The following is a 15,645-nucleotide window of genomic DNA, read 5'->3' on the forward strand; positions in this document are numbered from 1 at the left end:
CCTGCCGGATCTTGTTTGTATAGTTTCGAATGTCTCCATATCATTTTTTTTTTCTTTCTTTTTTTAAAGGCAGTCTTCCTTTTCTATCGTTGCTCCAGTGTCATCGCAGTTATTCAAAGGCAAATTGTACATTTCTTGAAATCAACAACCAACAAGTGTCTCTTTGAGTATGGACGCATTCAACATATTCAATCAAGATCCACTTCAAAAATGGACACACACAAGTCACCATACCAAAATGAAGCTTGTTTCAATGCAAAAATGTATAATATCCTTACTGAAGAAATTGAATAAAATATTTTGTTTTTGTAAGTGTTTCTCTGCTGGAGATTTACGCCACGACAAAAGAAGAGACACAAATGTGTGTCAGGTGTTGAGGAAATCTGCACAGTAGAGGATTTCGGTGAGAACTAAAGGCGTTTTTCCATTACAAAGCCTGAGCACAACAGACCTCCACATTAAGAGCTGCGTATTTCAAAGTATGGTGCAGCTGGACGCTTGTGGAAACAGAAAAAAACTTTTTTTTCTCTTGTACCTTTTGGGAAGAAATTGTAATAAAGAGAAATAAACAGAGGCTGAAACTATAAATTTTTTTATTGAAATACATTTTCCCAGCTGGATTTATCTGAAATGTAATTGCAGTAATTGAAAACAATGAAAAAAAACCTTAACAGAAATTCGATGATCGATGCTTTGTGCATGTGGAGTCCACAAACATACATTTCAGGCTAATTGGTCATTGTGAAGATGTTTGTCTGTCCCTCTGGTGACCTGGCTGTGGTGTACAATACTTTAGTCAGCTGCGATCGACTCCTGACCACGAGCTCATTATAGTGGTATAGAAGATGGATGGATCACAACAAACAGTTAATAATGTAGTTATCCATCAAATGACCACCGTGGATGAGATGGGGAAGGGATGACAGCTCTTCCTTCCACACTTTCAAACAAAAAAACCGACCAGCCACGTGCCAGTTCACCTAAATCGACAGGCCAAGCAAAGAGAACATCGGTCAGAGAAGCAGCCGAGAAGCCCGTGGTAACTCGGAAGGAGCTGCAGAAATCCAGTCTTTATATTTTTTATTAATTAAGACTGTCCACAATCTTTAACTTTCAAGTTTGCGTGTAGAAGGAAGGGATTTACAGTAAGAGATCTATAAGCTTCACATAAGACAAATTACTCTCCTCTAAGTACAAACAATTTCGAAAGGGCGAATACACCACAGACAGCTGGCAGACCTCATGACAGGGCAAACAGTCACATCCACCAGTCAAACCCACTGGACTGTGAAAGGAAACAAAAAGAGCCTTCTTGATAACCACTGACACTCGGTGTCTCTCAGCCTACTTTATTGACTGTGATTGTTTTTCTCTTACAGTTACAGAGTTCGGGATATAATAGCTACTGGGGTATTAAACTTCTTTCACCTCGTCAGGTTCACACAATAAAACAAACAAGATTTTTTACACATGGGCAGAAACGGGGAAAACAGTGAGCATAATTATTACTTACAAACCTCACCCAACATCTGAATGAAGATTTTATTTGAACATATACTTCTGAAGTTAAAAGAAAAAAAGAAAAAGAAAAGGAACATTTATGGTGCAATGGTCAAACCCACACGCCACTGAGGAGAAGGATCAATACGCGTCTTTTCATCAGAGGTGAATCAGGTCGACGGGCAGCTCCCGAGTGCAGGAAGCTCAGATGAGATGACACAGATACACACTGTGCCTTTGTCATACAAAATCAGTGAGCTCTCTCTCTCTCTCTCCCTCTCTACTGAAACATGGGGTAGTTTTGCAGCACCTCCGTGGCAGAGCCGTACTGGAGAACGTTGTCATAGAAACGAGTGAGCTCCTTTCGCACGTCCTTGGCATCCCTTCCTCTCGAGCTCCGGTACTTCATGGAAAGCAGCTTGGAGCACAGGTAGTGAAGCCACAGCACGTTGGTATGGGGGTGGTAGTTGCTCCAGTTGTTTCTGAGGAAGACAGATAATCCCGAGAGGCTGGTTTATTTATTTATTTATTTATTATTTATTTACTGTAAACTCGCAGGATAGTAGTGAAAAAAAAGAAAAGAAGCTGTGCTCCCTATTTAACAAACCTCACAAAGGTGAATAAATGTATTTCATAAAATATTGTGAAATATGTCCCAATGAGCTACAAAGAAAATGAAAGCTTCATTTCTGGATGACATTCAAAAATGCAAGCCATCAAACAGATCATTAATTATTCAAACATCTGATTAAAGCTGTATAATGCGGAGAAGGAATAATAAAAAAAAAAAAAAAAGCTTTCAGAAGCTTTTCTAAGACAACAAATTAAAAAATTCTAACCAGTACATGTATTGTGCTATCTAGGCCCTGTAATCCTCCACACTCTATGTCCGATAAAAAAATAAAAAATAAAAAATAAATAAAAATTATCTTGATATGCCTGAAGGGGGGGCAGAATGTTGTCTGATTCCATTTCCTATACCTAAGCTGCACTAATAGCCGGAGATTTTGTTTGTGTTGCCGACACTGAAGAGCAGTGGTGTTGAAGCCTGGTCCGAGAGGGCCGCTGTCCTGAAAAGTCACTCCCTGCTCAAACTCTTCTGAAGCTGATCAATGTGTTTATCTTCAAACTCTTCAGAACCACCGGTGACAAGCTGCTCATTACAGCAGAGTTTGTTGGAGGGCCCCACAGGACCCACAGGACCAGGATCTACAGTCGGCGGTCTTAAACATTAATTATCTTAATGTAAGAAATGTTTTGCAAATGACAGAACTTGGTTACCAAATACAGCACATCACAAACACCCACGACTTTATGCTGAATTGTTGTAGTCGACGACACCAAGGGCAGAATGTTGGAGGAGAAAGAAACGACCAACTTGTCATCCAGTCAAGATTTGTCAGGGAAACAACTATTTATTTCTCACAAAAGGTGTGTGTATGTGATCTGATCCATGTTATGCAACTCCACTTTACAGCGAATGGTTACATGATAGGACAGAAAAATTTCTTTCGATGCAAATGACTAATTTGCTCTGTATGACATGTTTAAAATACTGACCCATTCTCCTGTCTCATCAGACGGTAGATGTCAAACTGATAGTCCCCCTGGCCCAGGAAAAGCGCTTCATCGTTTGAAATGTCACAGGACACGGTCAGATTATCTACAGGGGAGGAAACAAGTACGACAATGGGACGGTAGTAAACTCGGGAGAAATGACTCTCTTAAAAGCACAACAGTGGCGGGAGGAAGTGGAAAACAGCTGACCGATTTCTAGCCTGGAGAGGGAGTAGTCGATGATGCGGACCAGCACCCCTTTAGTTTCAACACACTGGGCGGTTCCATTCAGCAGGAAGCTTCCCTTCTTCTCCTTGGTGGTTTTGACCAGCACATTGCCCCAGTGGAGGTCCCTGCAGCACGGAGGCAAAAGGTCCCGAGTGTTACAAGACATCCAGTACCGACGCCACGTATACGCCAACTGTGTCACTGCACTGGCTCACAGCACCCAGTCTGATGTGTGACTCGACTTAACGCCACATTTCCCACCTGCTCAGAGTTACAGCGCTCCTGGAACGCCTAATGGAAGTATTCGCTGTTGCTCATCTTCAGAAAAAAAACAACTGACTGTATACTGGTTGAACTAAATTGACAGAAGCTACTTTATTGTGTATTATTTATTAATACATATATTTATGACAGGCCCTGATGGCTTATTTAGACATTTATTTCTGAAAATGAAAACCAATAATTTGGACATCGAACCTTTAAACTTTTGAATGATATTATCCAACTGTAACGAACCAACTAAAACTATTCTATCATTTTAATAACGGCTTCTTTTTCAAAAATGACACATGGAACAGTAAACAATACGAGAAGATTTTCGAACAACAAGCATCATTTGGATCGTATTGACATAGAAACATGTCAACAGTAATGGCGTGGACCAAAGAAAAAACACTAAAAAATACCACCTCACACTCTGGGAAACTGTGAAGAAGACTTAGGATCAAACATGGTCCAGTGGTGACCCTGACCGGATCATGTTTCAAAGTTTCATACATTATTGGTTTCACTGACCAGGAGAGGATTGCAATATTAACAGTGTTCAATTGTAAAATTTCTGTTTACAAAAAGAAATGAAAAATCAAATGTAAAATGTATCAAAGAATATTAGTCAGAACTTCAATATATCCATGTTATGTGGCATCAGGTCAAGCAGTAATTGTGTGTGTGTGTGTGTGTGTGTGTGTGTGTGTGTGTGTGTGTGTGTGTGTGTGTGTGTGTGTGTGTGTGTGTGTGTATACTCTACCTGTGTTCAAACTGGAGCTCCTGCTCAGCAACAGCCAAAGCTGCAGTCACCTGATGAAGGATGCTCTTCGCCACCACGAGAGAGGCCAACTTAACACAATAGAACTCGACTTAATTAGTCTGCATTTTTACCGTCACATGAGCAAAAGATCAAATGAATCCAAATGGAGAGATATTCATATAAAAATAAAAATATATTGTGCTGCATTAGCAAAACATTTTCTATACATCTCCTGTCTGCACACATTTTATTCAGGATCATGCTGACAAGCCGTTGAGAAAATTCCCTAGTGTTAGACATGCATTCTCATTAATCTGGTGTGGATGAGGAATGAGCTAAAACTGGTTCAATGAGACATTTAACAGACTGTGTTTAACAGACTAATACAGAAAAACTTGCTTTCTAAAAATGTGTGTATTTTTAGGCCTGTCAGAAGGTGAAAATGCACCTTTACCTGCTTCAGTTTGCTTCAAGGAAAGATTTTATTTATTTATTTATTTTTTTAAACAGTCACTGACATGACCGATGGGCCTTCAACATTAGCAGACATTGTAATTCATCCGTCTTCCTGAAGCGAGATGCCTACCGTTCCGTTGCTGTTCTCCAAGTCGACGCCTCCGAACTCAAACTCGAGGATTAAGAATAACTGATCTTCTTCAAAGAAATCTGAGCACAAACACAGAAATAAGAACTGCAGCAGGACAATTGCACAGCCCGGCTCTGAGCAGTGTGTCGAGTTTCAGTATGCAGGGACTAATGTGTTGAACACGGTTCAGGTTTTTGTGTTGGTTATCATTCACACAAGAGAACAGTCCTGGCATATAACAATCGCCATTGTGTTTTACAATTGCAGCGTTGGGTTTACCGACCTGGTCTGTCATTTTCGGAGCGTTTGCGTTTGTCGAACGCGTCCCAGGCTTTTAGAAAATCGGGTGGGTAGCAGCCTTTAACACAGTGGAGACTGTGGGGGAACAGCAGCCGACACATCAAACCACTTCATCACTCACAACACCTCGGATGTGAAAAGACAAAAACAAAGATTGTAATAAAACATTTTTACCCTTTGAGTCCAATGAAGCCGTGAGTCTGGTTGATCTGCTTTTCTTTCAGGCTGCTCAGCTCTCTGGATGGAAAACACACAGCAGGTGTTTATTTGCTCAGTTGGAGTGTTTTTTTTTTTTTTTTTTTTTTTTTAGTTTTCACTAAACTTGAAAAGAAATGTATTTTTAAAACCCTGGTATCTCAGTCTGATAATAGTGTAATATCGAGTGAATGTTCACTTACTTTGAGATTATTATTTCATGAAGGATTTCTCCAAAGGTCTTCTGGTCCTCTCCATTCACCTTTTCGGCGCCCTCTACTGGAATGACCTAAAAACAAAATCCACCGTTTGTTAGTTTTTCCACAACTTCTTTTTCAGTAGTGATTTGTCCTCTGAGATCAACACCATTATCCAACAAGTGAAATCTCGGTCACGTCACGTGAGCAAGGTTCATCAACGGATGAAGAAAGTCAACTTGTACTGGATTTGAAATATTCTATCAAAAGAAGTTCTGACCAAACTTCAATAAAGCAACACGAGTCAACGCACCTTGAGTGCAATAGTATCTCCTGAAGGACTCGTGGTAGTGAAGACCTCTCCAAAAGTCCCCTCGCCAATTTTCACACATTTTTTCATGTACTGAGGGAGGATACACTCCTCCCAGGCAAGAGGGTGCTGCTGGCCGCACTCGGCGTACACCTTCTCCGCATCAGAGAGATCCTCTTCACCCAGACTCTGGAACAAGGAAGCGTTCAGAAGACTTGTCAAATTTTGTTTGAATGTTTAAAACCAATTGTTTAACTGTAGAGGGCTGTAGTAAGCCGTTTGATGTACCGGGGAGTGGCAGCTTTGCAGCTGTGAGTGAAGATGTCTGGAAAAAGGTGTCCGTAGAGGCATGGCGAAGAGATCCTGGCTGACGTCTGCAAGTCCCGTCCTTTCAGGAGAGTCAACCGCCAAACACTTTGGCGTGAGCAGTACTAATGAGAGGGAATAATAAAAAAAAAAAAGTCGTTCATGAAAGACACCAGTATATTCACCATAAGCTCAAAATCTGAAGAATAGTGGTGTGCATTCTGTTTTAATACCCTTGCGATGAACAGACAGTGCGGCTTTGAGACGGCTCCAGGTGGGCGTTAAATCAGCCATCAAAGACGAGAGGTTGAGATGACTTGCTCTCAGCGGGGTGGAGAAATTTATCGAACTTCCCAATAATTTCTGCTGGATTGAAACATTTAATTACCTGCTTGTATGTTGAGGAAATGTGAACTTGCACTTGTCACTTGCAGCGAGACGCGTCCTCCAAATAATTTCATAATCATGCACATCTGTGGACTTTAAACTTCAATGTTTAGCCTTTTTCTTTCCAATGTAAAGGTGAAACAAGCAATGGGGACACTACATTCACAACCATTGCGACTGTATTCCTACCACGTCATTGAAACGTTATCTACCAAAATACATTCAGCACGGCGATGGAACGTTCCCGTCAAAGAGCTTACCTGTGGACATTGCTGCGGTTTGGAGATGAAGTCAGTAATGCTGCAATCTGCAGACCTGGCGCTGCCCATCAGTGCAGTCTTGCGTCCGACAGGGTCTTTGTTGGCACTGCCCTTGTTTTTCCAGCGACTCACGCTCAAACCGCTCACACATGCCTTCCTCGTTGTCCCGGGTCCGTTTGTGGCCGTGCTCATTTTCCTGTCTTTTGGAGCCCGATGCATCTTTTTTCTGTTGGGGGCCACCTCACAAGTGTGCATTTCTTTCTCAGTGGCAGTATGTTGGAAACTAGCCGAGCCCTGATTTTTCATGTCGCCTTTCAGGGACGGAGAGTCTTCAATGCCGTTGTCAGAGTCGTTCCCAGACGGGGGGTCATCCGTCGCCGGCTCGTCATGGGCGGATGACGACACAGCTGGAGATCTCATTGTGGCGTCTTTAAATTGCAGCATTTCTTTCAGCTGTGACTTAGTTACTCTCTTCATATTAACAGTAAGTTTCTTTGTAAGACACTTCTCTTTCAGCTGTGTTGGGAGGACGGCCGCGTTTTTCACCGATTCTGACTCTGTGGACTGTGTCACAACTGTGGAACTCTGATATTTGGACTTTTTAACAGGCACATTCCTGCTCTCAGTCATTTCTCCTGAAGATCTCATTTCTTTTGAGTTGTGTCTGTATTCCATCTCCTGGTGCTTTGTACCTTGATACACACTCAGCTGTTTTAGTGCCAGTTTCTGAATCCGGACAGAGCATTTCCTCCCGAGAGATTCATTCTTTACAGATGTGGCCTCCTCTGGAGTTAGATGTGCTGACTTAGCCTTCCTGGGTGGTGACGGTGTGTCAATGATGATGTCAAAGTTGCTGTCTTCATGTTCAGGTGTGGACCGACTGTCAAAAACAGACTCCAGCAGTTCCACGGACACTTGTGTGCTTGAGTGTTTAGCTAGGTGCTCATTGTCAACTATAGGCGAAATAATAGCGGCGCGACCGCCAATCGTTGAAGCGGCTTCTTTCAAACGGTTTCCTGCCTGAGAACTGCCGTTTGTCACAGGAACCTGCTGATTTTGTGATTCCTGTAAAGACGGATCAACAGTTTGACTCCTGTACTGTGGCTTCTCATTAGTTGACTGGCATGAACTTGAATGCTCAAGACAGGAGGAGTATGTTGATTTACTGCAAAGCTCAGAGCGAGCGTTGTCGTCTAGTCTCTCCAGCTGCACTGTGCAGCGCTTGGTCAAACATTTCTCCTTCAAGGTTTCGATCAGCCACTCTAACTCTCCTGTTGCAGACACAAATTCGCTGGGGCCGGCACTGTCCGTGGAGAGACCAATCGCACTTGGCACAGCAGAGGGTTCTTCTTTGTTATACAGGTCGGGCTCCTTTTGTTGCTTTGTTACCGGGTCTGATGGAAAAGCCAGGTTTTCTTGAGACGAGCACAAGTCCTTTATGGAGATCACTGATACCGAGGAAGACATGGTAGACAGATCAGAGATGGGAAAGGGTTTACGTGGCGCATGTTTGCTGAAGAAGCTTGCAGACGGCGTCGAGCAAAACACTGGTCTCTGAGGGCAGTGTCCGAGGCCACGACCTGGCAACTCATTTAGAGTGATCTCTTGTAAAGGGTTGAAGACAAAGCCTGATATTCCAGCAGCATTCAGTGAGTTTTCCTCACTTGAAGACTCAAATACTGGAGGTTTCTTACGTTTCCGGGAAGGCCGATGTATCCTGGTGGCACGAGAGGCTCCAGAGGTAAAATCTTCTGAAGAGTTGAGAAGACTATCTAGTCCTTTCGGAAGATTGGGCCGAGTATGAGCACGTCTGCGGCAAGTCACAAAGCGACCCACAAAGGAAGACTGGCCACTGGGGGAAAAGAAAGAAAATAAATGATTGCATGAATTGCTAAAGATGTTTCTATGATAGATACTCATCTGTACTTTCAAAATTGTACAAACAACTAGGCTGTGTATTTACGTGAATCCGGTCTTCGTTTTAGCTGGATTTTTGGGCGGTTTTGATACAGATGCCTCCTTGTCACTCGAGGAAGATATCTGCTGGCCTTCTAGACTCAAACCTTCTGCTACAGACACAAACCTGGTTTTCCTGTTGACGTGATAAGACAAACATTACTCCAGAAAGACACAAATCCTTCTACTGCAAACTGTTTACATATAGGTATGATTTAAAAAGCGCAGTCAAAACAATAAATCATATTTTGCTTGAAAATCAGATGTTTTGCTTTTATAGGAGATCAAATATTTTTGGGTGTGTGGACAGGTCTACCATAATAAATGAGATTATAAATGATCATTTCAGGCTGTGAGTGAACTACTGATTTCATTATTTACGAGCTCAAGTCAGCAGACTTTTTTGGGTTTGGAGGTTATGGCCATCAGTTGTCAATGGTGAATATAGAAAAGAGGTGCTAGGTGAAGTGGACAGATTACCGTACCTATTACCAGCAAAAGTCTTCTTTCTGAAAAAGAGCAGTGGTTGGGTGTTAAATGAAAGAAAAAGTACATAGCTCAGAAAGAACATAAAAAATGTATCTATGATGAGACAGTGTGTTCAACTTGTTAAATTTCAGTTGTACATTTATAAATGCCACATTATTGACAATTTAGCTATTGCTTGGTATCTGTAGTAAATATAACATTTAAAATAAAATTACAGCTGCATGTTGGCCTGGGACTTGGATCTCTTTTTTTGTTGAACATGCTGAGGAGGAGGAGGAGGAGGAGGAGAGGGAATCATATTCTCTTCATCGCTTGTATCGTCATCAATAGAACTCTTCTCAGCAAGACATTGCCTGGCCTTTTCCTTGGCAGCTCTTTGCCTCCTACCATCGACCCTCCTCTTGCTACAAAGTGAGAGAAGAAACAAACTTGGAGCAAGTAGGTCAAGAAATGAGTGACATGATAATCGACCAATATTATTGATCAGGGTTTCTGTGCAGAAATAGCTAAATCTGTTCATTAAACACCAACAATGCCGAACAATGTACATTTATTATTTCAGATCACACACCTCTGACTCTCGGTCTCTGTTTTTTGCAAAGTTTACAAACTATAATATTTATATTCGGTCAAGTTGTCATCACAGATATTGTTTTGGCATGTTTTCTTTGCTTATTGTTTCACAAGTAAACTTCCATGATGTGCCACTTAAAGAAGTGGGTGATTGAATGAATGATAAACCCTCGCATTAATATCACAGATGAAACTTCCCAGCTTGAACCGACCGTACCTGGTTTTCTTCCGTTTCGGGGACTCGAACACGGATCCATTCTTCGATCCGGAGCTGTCGAAGGCCCGTTTGCGGTTGTCTGGTGAAATCCAGGCGCACAGCTTCCGCCTCTCTTTACCGTACGTCTTTAGCAGTAAGGGCTTGAACTGCTCCATGTCTGAAAACGTGGCTTTGGTTGTTTGAAATTCATTTAAGAAGGACAAACTGACCACCCGTTGTTAACAAGAGTCGGAGAGAAGTAATCCAGACGTATAGCTTTGAGGGCTCGCCTTTAACGGACAACAGAAAGGACAAAATCCAACAACAACAAAGGCTAACGACGCGACTACACAAAATCCGCTGTAATTAGACCTGGATGGCCATTTAAAGCTACGTCTCATATCAATATGTAGGCATTAAAGAAGGCTTATATATTTATATCCTCGGTGATCTATCGTTGAACGATCGGCCCCGCTTCTAGTTCAAACTGCTGACGGACACCGGTGATTGGACAAAGAGCCGTCACTGTGCCGTCACAGCGCCACCTGGCGGATCGGAGGAAGTACAGGTCAGAAGCCAAACACAATTCTGAACAGATGTGTTGACCTTGTTGAACTCATGTTCTGAGCTGTCTATAGTCCAGGCATTAAAAAAAAGTTTTGTTGTTGCCAGAACCACTTTGTTTCTTTTCTGGAACGTAGTATTACTATTATTATTACTATGTCAATTGCAGAGTTGATGAAGATGAAGGAGAGGGCAAGGAGTTTATGCCAATAGAGTTATACCTCCTGGCTCACAACTCCCTCACAGAGAGCTTCTGAGATTTAATTTGATTTCATAATGCATTATGTGTGAGACTTTATGTTTGTTCAGCTATGAACTTTTAAAAATGTTCTATGCACATAGGTGTACTTATTATTGAAACCCTTAATTTTTACACAAAGTCATACCATTTGAGTCATTGTTTTATGTTTATGTTATTGATTTTAACTGCCCAAATGGTACATTTTGATATTGCACATTGTAAATATCATGATTAAAGGCTGCATTGTGAGCACATAACCTCCTGTATTGGAAATCACAACTACTTTTTTTTTATTTTATTCAAAGTCCCCTTCTAAGGCCAATAGCACACTTTCAATTGATTTTGGTTTTTCAAGTACCTCAAATCCTGCCAGGTCCAACTAAAACTTTTGTAAACTCTATTTGCTTTGGATATTTCCAATGAGCTTTGGCACAGTTGTAGTCAAAATGAAAACTGCATAAACAATTCTCTTATGTTTTACCTTTAAAAGTCCCAGACTGTACATATATTCCTGCTGAATGTGATGTTATTCATTTTCTGTGGGGTATGCTCTATTCTATTTTGATGTGGGAGGGAGGGGCTTTGCAGGCAAGTCCCTATGCAAAGCCTTCCACCGACTGGGCATCACGAGTCCATTCAATTCAATTCAAATTTATTTACCGAGCACCACATACAACACAATCATTTCTAGGTGCTTTTAACAGATAGAAACCCAACAAAACCACAGGAGCAGGCATAAGCGATGGCGGAAAGGAAAAACTCCCTCGAACAGGATGAAACCTTTACAGAGCCAGGTTCAGAGGTCGAGGCTTTCTGATATTCTGGTTAGAACGAGGGGATAGAGGAGAGAGAAGGATAGGATAGACAGTCAGACTGGAGGACGCATTCAGACCCTGGTTCGGGTACAGAGCAGCGACACAGACCCCGGCCCAGGCATGGGGCATTTATCAATATTAATTGATAAACTATATTGATTAACTCCCTAATTTATTCAAATCCACCAACAGCATTCATGAATATATTGTTCTCATCAAGGGCAGTACATACAATACACGCTTACCATCATGATTTAATATTCCCTTAAATTATCATGGTTGGGTTATAATAAGATTTCAAAATGAATACAGATGGGACTCATTTATGTGGGTCAATTTATTTTTTACGACACTGACGGCCAAGAGTACGCACGAAGTAGTGAGTACATGTCACCAGCAGGTGTCCTCACTTTATCAGGCTATTCCTATATGTATCTTATCTGAAATGGACGCAGTACACATACACAGTGTGCCAAAGGAAAGTGTCAACAAGCACAGAATAGAATAGAATAGAATAGAATAGAATTATTGATTAATCCCAAAGACTATATACACATGGCTAAACTGTGAATAAATACAATACAACATATACAGTGCATGGAGAAGGGTTTACCAGGAAATAAGACAATTTACAGAGAAGATTTATAGAGTCCGGTGGATCTCCTGTGACTTTTTGGAGTCTTTTTCTGAAGAAGACGGAACTGAGGTCCATCCTGGACAATGTCTCCATGACATTCTGGTCAACATCAGGAGCACCTTCAGAAAAAGATACAAGTGTTACAGGCACCATATTTCCATCTCGGGGGAAGTAACCCACCCTACAAACCCTGCATATACCCTGCTACTGCTCCTTGCCTCCTCATTGAGACAACTTCAAACAGTAATTAATTTAATATTCAGACCACCAACTTTCATGTAAATAACTCTCTATATCTCAAAGGTAATTTATACTTTAGACAGAGTGGCATACATGTCATCTGATTCTGTTCTCACCAAATTGGGGAAAGGATGAATATATTTTTTCTTCAAAAGAATAATATTAATGAAAAGTGCACACGTTCATTTTAACATTCATTTATTATGTCACACTTCTACCTAAAAAAAAGTCCTGCCAGGGTTTAGTGACACAAAAAGTGAAAGTTTGATGCAAGTGGACTATTTATACATTCCTCTTTCTTTTCCTTCATTTTCTATCTTCTCATTCTCCTTTTTCTTTTTTCTTTTTTTTTTTTTTTATCCCTACCGAGCTTTAAAGGCTGTGTGTGCGTGTAAAAGTGATCAACAGCACTATAGCAGTTGCTAAATCAACGGGAAACCGCCGATACAACCAAAATCCATTTATCATTTACAATGGTAATGAACATTTTTAATCAATGCATGTGGTGTTTAGTTTTTGACACGTTACTCTGCAGCAGAAAGCACAACATTGTTTTAACAGTAGTCATGCCATCTTGAAAAAAACCCAAGGTCATCCAAATTCATATCAAGAAATATTGCTCTACTGAACTGTCAATAACAGCTATAAATGGTGTAATAGCATTTATTTATTTATTGTACATTTATTTCAGATCATTGTCTCACAGCTTTAACTGATGCATGAATCTTTGATCATCACACCCTTAAAAAAATACCTCACTGCAGTTTTTATATATTTATTTATGTGTGCGAATGTGTCTTTTCTGCTAAGAGTGCAGTTGCACTCCAGTTTCTTTACAGCTTATACAAACCGTGACAATAAAACCTTTCTATTTTCAGACTTTATAACAGGCTGCAGGACGTAATGTAATAACTTCGTAGTAACATCATTCATAGCTCATCAGATGAGGGGATAAAGTCAGCGAGCAGAAAATCGAGAAGAGGAATGAAAGAGGAGCGTTTGCTTCCGGAGCAGCGTCGCCCGGTTCCCCGTGTCGGAGGGCGGCTGCGTCTGGGAGGGAGGAGGGAGAGAAAGAAGGCAGGAGAAAACCGAGGGGAGGAGGAGGAGAGAGAGAAGAAGAGAGCAGCGCGCAGGCAGGACGGAGAGGAGGTGAGTGATGAGACTTTCCGCTTTAACGCAGAGAGTTTATTTCGCATGTTTGACGTTAAAAAACGGGAGGAACTTTCCGTCTCTCCTGCTCCGCGGCCGCCGCGGTGCTTCTGGCGTCTGAGGGCCGCGCTGCGAGGCGAGCGAGCCGCGGAGGTGCGGAGTGGGAGACCCGGGAGGCTGCCGCGGCAGGCTGGGGGCTTATTACCGGACCGAGCGTGTGCTGCTTTGTGACTTTTATTGTCACGTATCTTTGTGTTCACGGCGGCCGTTCAGGGAGCGAGCAGCCCGCCGGTCCTCCCAGCCCCGCTCCTCCCCGCTCCTCCCCGGCGTTTGCTGCCTCCAGCCCCGCTGCGGTGTGTGAGCGGCTCTCGCAGGAGAAACGCCTTTAACGTGTTAAAAAAAAAAAATCACATTTCTCTCTGGACTCTTGCTCCCTAAGGCCAATGTGAGAGGTTGGTAAATACACACTAGTAGACTAGTTATTAAAACTTAACCAACCAGCAGGGTGAGTGATCTCTTCATTAACAGCAACTTAAAGATCATTAACTTCTTTCTATAGTCTCATAAGTTAGTGATCATGCTTAAATATAGACCGACTTCAGTAAAAATGTGTGTTTCCCACAGCATCAGCTAACCACGATTTGTATGATGCACATATTTATTAGTTATTTAGTATTTGAATGGTTTTAAAGTGGCAAACAGATGTAATCCTATATGTCAGATTAAGATTTTGCACCAACCTGCAGTCCCAAACAAGATATTCTCTTCTTGTGTCCAATGGACTAAATATACCATAAAATACACCCATTTAAGAAGCACAGATTTCAGAATTTAATCCACAATGATGAGATTTTGGATTAATAACCAATCAATAAAATGGTTTGTGGTTTATTTCTTCACACTGATTTTTTAGTTTGTGGTCTTAAAAGCTACTGGACTGAAACTGTAAACATGTTCCACCTCTTATCTGAGAAGCTCCTCTTCTGGTGTTTGCTCTGTAACAGTTTCAGATTTGTGGTTTTGGCTAAGTTCAGTTGTCCATTTACTAAATAAAAAGGGGGGGGGGGGGCAAACCAGCTGATGATCTTTTACTGATTTGCTTTAACAGCCACATAAACAGTGATAATAATTTGAGCACAGTGCAGTTTTTTGCCCTTGATTGATGCGGCAGCTCTCCACACATGACCGTATCCTATGTTTCGTACCCTGTGAGTCTCTTGTGTTGGTCGACAATTTAAGTAATAAAAAGGCTCATTGTAATGCAAACAGACATGAAGGAGGGCATTCTCTGGGACTTGTGTATACTCTGTGGAGGAATCTGGGGGCTATAGGCCATGAGACCCTCTGGAGGCGAGGGGAAGGCTGTATTGGTGCCTGGTGCTGGCTGGAGATGGCTTGCTAATCATTTCCAGCCGTTCCCCTGTCGTTTCTGCCCGGCTGTTGAGAAAATAAGCCCGTCTCTTTTATACAAACATGGAACCACTTCATTGCTTGTTTATGTTAAGGATTCAAAGACCCTACAGCACGATTCAAATAACTTTCCCATTTGAATTTTTAGGGGAGGGATTGGGGTTCAGATATAAGATTTCTCATGGACTTTTTCCTGAAAAACTATTCCATTCCATTTCAATGTGTTGAGTAATGTCAGTGGAGAATCTTGTGGAAGAGTGAATGGAATATGTTATGGATGTTTGTGTCAACTTCAGAGATGTTGACAATAACATGAACTACCAAAGGACCTGTCTTCTGTTTTTGGCATGCAGCACCACTGGGGCTTCTCTCCCTCCCTCCCTGCCTCCCCCTCCCTCTCCCATGGTTACATTGACTCTCATGCATTTGTTTTGCATTGCATTTGCGTCGATGCACGACGTTCCGTGTGTGCCTCATTCTCAAAAAGCACTCTTCTGGCATAATGAATAGAACCTGAGATAA

General features: G+C 41.8%; 3 protein-coding genes across 9 annotated transcripts in view; 1 reads left to right on the forward strand and 2 right to left on the reverse strand.

The window, feature by feature from the left end:
• Nucleotides 1-577: 577 nt before the first annotated feature.
• haspin (histone H3 associated protein kinase) lies at nt 578-8,138 on the reverse strand. Of its 2 annotated transcripts, none has more exons than XM_080464431.1 (12): nt 6,854-8,138; nt 6,440-6,569; nt 6,189-6,331; nt 5,904-6,089; nt 5,597-5,682; nt 5,373-5,435; nt 5,182-5,273; nt 4,899-4,978; nt 4,313-4,401; nt 3,268-3,410; nt 3,061-3,163; nt 578-1,982 (listed from the first exon to the last, which is right to left on the reverse strand). In XM_080464431.1, exons 1-12 carry the CDS (start codon nt 7,526-7,528, stop codon nt 1,781-1,783), a joined length of 1,992 nt encoding a protein of 663 aa, XP_080320557.1. In that variant the 5' UTR covers nt 7,529-8,138; the 3' UTR covers nt 578-1,780. The 2 variants fall into 2 exon arrangements, with proteins under 2 accessions (XP_080320557.1, XP_080320556.1); XM_080464430.1 differs by having other exon boundaries at nt 6,440-6,572.
• A 674-nt stretch (nt 8,139-8,812) lies between these two features.
• Nucleotides 8,813-10,562, reverse strand: LOC308109825 (uncharacterized protein; the record flags this gene model as incomplete). Its single annotated transcript, XM_080463631.1, has 4 exons — nt 10,089-10,562; nt 9,514-9,702; nt 9,295-9,318; nt 8,813-8,945 (listed from the first exon to the last, which is right to left on the reverse strand). The coding sequence occupies exons 1-4, from the start codon at nt 10,241-10,243 to the stop codon at nt 8,813-8,815; spliced, it is 501 nt and encodes a 166-aa protein (XP_080319757.1). The 5' UTR covers nt 10,244-10,562.
• Nucleotides 10,563-13,545: 2,983 nt separating this feature from the next.
• The window catches only part of apbb2b (amyloid beta (A4) precursor protein-binding, family B, member 2b), a 47,159-nt gene continuing 45,059 nt past the window's right edge, over nt 13,546-15,645 (forward strand). For all 6 annotated transcript variants that reach the window (XM_080464533.1, XM_080464535.1, XM_080464534.1 and 3 more), the window contains exon 1: nt 13,546-13,713. The gene's annotated coding sequence lies outside the window, so the exon portion shown is untranslated. The remainder of the gene's footprint in view (nt 13,714-15,645) is intronic.

The sequence above is a fragment of the Lipophrys pholis genome, assembly GCF_963383615.2.
Source record: "Lipophrys pholis genome assembly, chromosome: 5".
Classification (NCBI taxonomy): domain Eukaryota; kingdom Metazoa; phylum Chordata; class Actinopteri; order Blenniiformes; family Blenniidae; genus Lipophrys; species Lipophrys pholis.